Source organism: Mercurialis annua, linkage group LG4 (assembly GCF_937616625.2).
Source record: "Mercurialis annua linkage group LG4, ddMerAnnu1.2, whole genome shotgun sequence".
NCBI classification, from domain to species: Eukaryota; Viridiplantae; Streptophyta; class Magnoliopsida; order Malpighiales; family Euphorbiaceae; genus Mercurialis; species Mercurialis annua.
The window spans coordinates 26,260,096-26,267,710 of NC_065573.1; the positions used below are offsets into that span (position 1 = coordinate 26,260,096).

General features: G+C 28.8%; 1 protein-coding gene across 1 annotated transcript; it reads right to left on the reverse strand.

The window, feature by feature from the left end:
• Positions 1-471: 471 nt before the first annotated feature.
• LOC126678505 (uncharacterized) lies at positions 472-4,619 on the reverse strand. Its single transcript, XM_050373400.2, has 7 exons — positions 4,320-4,619; positions 2,686-3,519; positions 2,298-2,603; positions 1,849-1,896; positions 1,637-1,774; positions 1,017-1,562; positions 472-567 (listed from the first exon to the last, which is right to left on the reverse strand). The coding sequence occupies exons 1-7, from the start codon at positions 4,617-4,619 to the stop codon at positions 472-474; spliced, it is 2,268 nt and encodes a 755-aa protein (XP_050229357.2).
• Positions 4,620-7,615: the final 2,996 nt, after the last annotated feature.

Here is a 7,615-nt window from a genome sequence, read left to right on the forward strand (position 1 = left end):
GTTGTCTCCTTTTTCAAATTTTCACTAGCTTTCCTTGTGGGAAGCTGTTACAATACGAAAACAAAACATTGCATTATCATTACAATATCAAAAAATATTACATCTAATTAAAAATAAAATAAATTTAAAAACATTACTTTCAATCTCCTTCTTGGAGGAGCAGTAACTGTTTTAACTGGTATATCTTGTTCAGCAATGACATTCTCTTCTTTTATAACTGTTTTTTTAGGAACCTTATTTCATAAAACAGAAGGTTCAGTTAACTTATCTTGCATAAATAATTGAAAAATAAACAAAACCTAAATTTAATAAATACCTCATTCGAAATCCAGGTAGACAAAGATGCCACAATAGAAGATACTTGTAGCTCACAAGCAGCAAGACCATCCATCTCAGTATCAGAATTATCATCCACTTTCTTCTCTAAAGTTGTCTTTGCAACATCTAAATCTGATTGCTCAACAGGAGGTGTCATAACTCATCACTACAGACTTCACCAAGCATCTCAAGTTCAACTTCAATTTGTTTGTGCATATCAGTTTTTTCACCAGCAGCACTACAAACATTCTGTTACATAAAAAATAATCAAAAATATTTCATATTATCATAATAGTATCATATAGTATCATATAATTATCATGACACACTCAATGTATAAAAAAATTACATTATCATAACAGTATTAAAACATATTATCATAGAATTATCATTATCATAACAGTATCACATAAATGTAAAAAATAAGACATTATCATGTAATTATCATTATCATAACAGTATCACATAAATGTAAAAAATCATCTCATATAAACACCATATTATCAATACAGTATCAATTAAAAAATAATAAAATTATATTATCATAACAGTATAAAAATAATACATTATCATTACAGTATCATGTAATTAACTTACAAGTAGCCATACAACTCAAAAAATAAAAAAAAAGAACAGTATCATTACATTATCATAAAAAAAGAAGAGAGCAAAAAATTAACAAACTTGTATGCTTATACCTCCAAGTCAGATTCCTTTTCTTTTAAACTCAATTGTTCCTTGTCTGGAACACCATCAGTACAAATAGACTGCTCAGTAGCAACGGAATCCAGAGCTTCGTTAATATTCTTATCCTGCACCATCAGCTCAACAGCAGTAACATTCTCAGCCTGCTCCAACGGCTCAACGAAATTGACATTGTCGACCTGCTCCAACGGCTCAACGGAATTAAAATTCTCAGCCTGATTAATATCATCAGCTACATTTACATTCTCAGCATCCCCAATTACATCCCTTTTTTGAACTAAATCAGCATCCTCAATTTCTTCTGTTATGTCAGGTAACTCAGCCTCCTTAACTACATCAAATTTATCAGTACACTGACTAGGATTGCTATCAAAAAAAGCATCCACATCAAAATTCCTCTCTGAATCATCAGCAATAGAATCAACTTCTGCCACAGCTTCTCCCACATCTTCAGCCACATCTTCTACACCACAATCATCAATTTCAGGATTATCATTGGACAAGGATTTCACTTCCTCAACATTTACCTCAGCATCAATCTAATAGCAGAAAAAGATTAATTAGTAAAATGTACAGTTAATTATAAAGAAATCAACAACAATAAAAAAAATACCTTTCCTCCAACTGATTCAGAAACAGGTACAACATTTTCATTATTTAAAATCGCAGCACTCTCCTTAAAGACCTTATGACTCACATCATCATCACTCACAGTTTCCTCCGATGAGCCACTGTTATTCTCATTAACAGTCTGCAAAAACGAAAATTAATCAAATTAATAATTAGAATAATGCATATTATTAAAATATATATAAAAATATTTACCTCAGAATCACCGTCAGAAGAATATATCAGTTCTTCTACAGTATCAGCCTATATTAAACAATGATTATATCATTATAAAATAAAAAGATTATCATAAAAGTATCATCATATTCTCATTAATTAAAAACATTATCATGAACATATAAGCCATTAACAAAACAGCAAAACACAACTCATGAAAAAGCATAAAAATAACAGTACAATTAAGTATTATCATAGAGGTATCATTGCAATGCTAACAATAAATATGTAATATTAAAACAGTAACAGTTTTATGCAAAAATGTTATCATACAGTTATCATTCAATTATCATACAATTATCATATTATCAGATGAGCATCACATTATCAGATGAGCATCAAAATATCATATAAGTATCAGTATTTTCACATTATCATACAGTTATCATAATATACTATTATCGTAATGTTATTATAAAAACACATACCTTTCCAGATTTGTCATCAAAAATATCACTCAATTGATTTTCTTCAAAACTAACCACAGAAGCACAAATGCGCTTTCGAACGTCACACTCCACATCAGAATAATCAGCCTTGTTATCAAAAATTAGTGCTTTCAATTCATGGACAAATTTAATACAAGCAGACCTTGCCACTTCCAATATTTTATCTTCAGAATCAGAAGCAGAAGTTCTTGCTCGCTTCACAACTTGACCTTGATAATTTAGTCCAGTAACAATAAGTTGACTTGACTCAAACTCATTTGCTACAATATTTGAAAGCACTGAGACCTATAAAAAATAAAAAATAATTAGCTCACAAATAACACACAAATCAATAAAAGAAAAAAAAGCTAAATAAGAATCATAATACCTTTTCAGTTCCATCATCAAAAACCTGAAAATCAAAGTTCTGCATTTTCTTAATATCCTTCGGACTCCAACGCAGTAATCGAGGATAAACAGCAGCATTGCTCAAAGTACACAAATACTCAGGCACAGAAACCAATGTTTCATAAAACCAAAACTGAATAGCATGCGGAAAACCATACAAACGATAGAAAGCAGATTGACTTGATGCATTAAGTTTAGTCCACAGCTTGTTCTTAGTAGACTGAACAAATAACTGGAATGAATATTTTCCCCATGGAAAATCATCATAATCAGGGCAGTCAAGCAAGTGAATGAACCGATCGTCAACCAAAGTAGTTCCAAGATGACCCAATAAAAAACACTGAACCATGTAAAGCTTTGCAAACTTTACAGCATCTTCATCATTCTCCCACACAGCCTCTTTAAATTTCGCTTCAATAACCTGACGGGTAATCTTGCTCACATCACCAAAATATTTATTAAAAAAATTACTGTCCTTAAAATGACCAGAAAACCTTGACTCATCACCAACACAAACAAGTCCACTAACAAGACCAAACTCATATAGACTGAATCGCATATTCTGCGAACCGTAATGAAACCAAAGCTCTGACAAATTGCTGTGATGAACTTCCCTTAAAAGTATGGCATGTATGAGTCTAAGACTCAGTACATCCTTGTCAAGTTCTAGAAAGACACCAAACCTACTGTTCTTGAACGTTGCTAACTGATCTTCACTAAGCTTCGATTTAATATGTTTCAGCACTGCATTCTGTGAAGCATTTCCAACTTTACCGACAAATCGATCCTTTGGACCAAGTAACAAATCAAATGTCTGCAATAAACACAAATACAAAGAGTATTATAAATGGTATCATAATGTTATCAGTTATACAAAAATATTATTATAAAAAAACATCATTATCATCATGGTATCATACTGTCATAAAATTGTCATCAGTTATACAAAGAGTATTTAAAAACATCATAAGAGTATCAACAGAAAACAAATATTTTATATTATCATCATATTATCAAACAACTGAACACATACAAGTTGCACAACATTATCACAAAAAATGACATATTATCATAATATTATCAGTATACACATTTATACTAATATAACGCTATCATCATGTTATCATCAACTTATCATCATGTTATCATCAACTTATCATCATGTTATAATCATATTATCATTCGATTATCAGTACACTTACCATCATGGTATCATACTGTCATAAAATTGTCATCAGTTATACAAAAACTATTAAAAACATCATAAGAGTATCAACATAAAAGCAATATTTTATATTATCATCATATTATCAAATAACTGAACACATACAACTACCAGAAAAAAACAACACTCTCAAAATGACATACTATTATCATAAGAGTATCAACAGAAACAAATATTTTATATTATCATCATATTACCAAACAACTGAACACATACAAGTTGCACAATATTATCACAAAAAAGCATATTATCATAATATTATCAGTATACACATTTATACTAACATAACGCTATCATCATGTTATCATCAACTTGTCATCATGTTATAATCATATTATCATTCGATTATCAGTACAATACGAAAAAAACACAATTAATCAAAAAAATACCTGAAATGAATCATTCTTATCCAAATTATCAGTACCAAGCCTTTTCCTCTTAATTTCTCTTTTAGGTACCACAAAATTTGCTTTCCTTTTTCCAGCAACAGACTTCTGCACAGATTTTGATTTCTTTATTGCTTTCTTCTCTATTTTAGGAGCAACAGGTTTACTACCAATAGTCTTTTTCCTCAAACTCATACGGACCGGAGAATCAGAAGCTTCCTCCATTTCTTTAGGAGCAATGTCAGGATTCTTCAATTGAACCAAGAATTCCGATAATGTTTGATCAAAATCAGTATCAGACATAATGTATAATAAAAACTGGAGATAAAAAGTATAAAAAAACAAAATCAGTGATAAGAACTAACAAAATATCAAATAATTGTACATGCATTAACAGATTCACAAATTTTTAATACAAAATCATTTGCAATTCATATTGTAAGATAAAAAAAACTATTAAAATCATAAAAAAAAACACAATCCTAGATCTAACACAACAAAAAATAAGATATAACAAAAGCATAACCGTTAAAAATAAAAAAAAATTAGAGAAATCACTCACCGATGAACAATGCAGATGATAGAGCAGTAACAATGGAAGATACAACAATCAAAAAACGATACAGTGAAGAGCAAATAAATCAGAAAACACGAAGAGTGAAATAGAACGAGAACGAGAGAGAATAGAAGAGAAGAGAAAAGAGGGAAACAGGAAATAATGAGCAATAACTGCCCTAAGAGTATAAAAGAAAACTTTTAAATAAAACGGCGTAAAAAAACAATGAAACAGCGCAAATATAATTAAAAATGACACGTGGGAGTAAATACAGAAATAACAATAAAAGAGGAAGTATTTTTTATATCTTTTAATAAGGGAGGTAATCTATATAAATATTTTCAAAATTGGAGTGTATTCCCTAATTTTCTCAAGAATTAATGAAAACCACGAAACTTACAAATAATAACTCTTAATTTTTAAAGATATATTTTACGTATAAAAGTTTTATTTTTATCTTAAAATAAGAAATTTTATTTTACTTTTAGCGCATTTATTTTTGCTTGTAAAAGATAATATCACAGAAACATAACTTCAAAAATACATGCTGAAAAGAGTGTACAAATTAAAAGAACTTATATGAAGTGAAACTATTTTAGTTATTTAATGAAAACGATTTTAAAAATGCATAGTTCTGAAAATTATAGTCGGTTTTAGATCACTTTTGCAATTTCCCCCAACAATTAGGTGTCGTTACCGTCTTTATGGATTTGAACCCAATAAATTGTTTTTCTGTTATTATGATGGTGAATAAATTTTTTAATCTATATGTTCTTACCATTAGACCATATCTAGAAACAGAGCCTGAATAAGTAGCGGAATACATTTTTTAATCTATACATTCATGTACTTTTTTTTACGTTTTTCTTCCTTTAATTTTTTCATTTCCGCAAAAAAATACATTGGTGTTTTTAACATAAACAATTTTAGGCCACTCTTCTTTAGAGGTACTTTTCTTTAGAGGTACTTAATATATTAAAATATTAATAGGGGTTTCAAGGCTTTTAAATGGCCTAGAATTTCTAGTTGTTTAGAGTAACAATTTTAGAAAGTGGCTAATGAACCAAAGACCTAAAAAATGATAGAAAACAAATTGAGTAGGCTTAATGATTGTAAGATGAACTTTTTGAAGCCGGCCATAACCTTCGACTTGAAGCCAAAGACAAGTAATATTATATTGAGCTTCACAAAACTATGGTTTAAATTAAATTCGGTGGTAGACTGAGTCTAAGCATTAAATTATGGTTTATAGTTAATTTGGAGTTAAGAATTAAAAATGGTGATAAATATTACTAATTTTATAGACTGGATGATACTTTCTTTGTCTTAATTGAGTCTTCTTTTAGGCTCTTAGGGCATTCATCAACATGAAGATTGAAATTGGTCCAAGCAATCTTTCTTTTATTTTTCTTAATCATACCCTTCACTTTTTGTATTCTATATTTTGGGACAAATGCAAAAGGATGTGAACTAATGATATCTTTTGTTTATTTATTATTGGAGTATAAATTTTTTTTAGCGCTTATGAGAAGAATTGAACCCATGATTTTAACAGAATGATGTCCTAACGCTTATTTATTTATTTTATTAATGAATAATACCATTCATAAGAATATAAAATTTTAATATTTTCAAAATATTTGTTTGAGCGAAAATCCGAATAATCACTGAATTAATTACTTGTTAAATATAAATTAACTTTGAATTCCATGATTAACATTGTTGTCTGTTTCGATGCATGCTTTTGATTTTTACATATGGGTTATCATCAATATATTAGTCATAATTGTAGGCACAACATAAAACATAGAGCCTCAAATTTGAGAATTCTTGCATGCATGAGATGGAAAATTACAAATTAAGAGTGGAGGGAAGGTATGAGATGAATTTTAAATAAAAAAAGTACATTAATTTATTCCTTAAATTTGATTGTTTTGTTCAATTAGGACAAAATAAATTTTATTATTAATTTGGTAAAATAGTTTTGTAATATTATCGATTTAATCAAAAGGTATGGTAGACCAACTGATGAGGATTCAGCAGAATATAGCATCAAAAAGTGGGACAAGATCAGTGAAAGCAAAATTACTATGATGAACACCTCAACCCTAATGCATAGTATTTCTTTTCAATTCTCATGCTAAAGTTTAGACCTGAATTTGCACTATTAGTCAATTAATATAAAATTAATTTTATTATTGAATTTATCAGATTTTTATCTCTTATAAATATCTAATTCATAAATATTAATTTAATGATAAAAATATTTTATATTAATTGACATATGTGTGTATATAAGTATTTTAATCTACATTTTCATTTTGTAATGATGTAACTTAATAATTAGTTATTACAGTTGCCTAGGCATGGTCTCACTTACCATATCAACACTTGGAAGTTGGAACCATGTCTTTAGGTGGGCCTTTTTCCAATTAGTCAGCAGACTTTGGCCCACTTTGACTAATGGCCCAACCAAGTTTGTTACTTATAAAATATTTACCATATTAATTCATGTCAAATTTATCCCGTAATTTTCAATGATATCCTTCAAACTGCTTTTCCTCCCACCATAATTTTTGAATTTTAACATACAATTATATTCTCTTTTTCTTATATATATATACATACGTGCATATAATTATTCCGAAGACATTTTAATTTTAGTTTTATTAAAATTTAATAACGTGACCACTGATTAGAATTTTATTTTGATTGAAGGATTATACCATAATGTAAGGTTTAG

Coding starts and splice junctions, on each gene's coding strand:
- LOC126678505 (XM_050373400.2), bottom strand. CDS start 4,619: ATGTCTGATACTGATTTTGATCAAACATTATCGGAATTCTTGGTTCAA. Junction 1,775..1,848: donor CTTCTGACGGTGATTCTGAG/GTAAATATTTTT, acceptor TCGTTTTTGCAG/ACTGTTAATGAGAATAACAG. Junction 1,563..1,636: donor CTGAATCAGTTGGAGGAAAG/GTATTTTTTTTA, acceptor TTCTGCTATTAG/ATTGATGCTGAGGTAAATGT.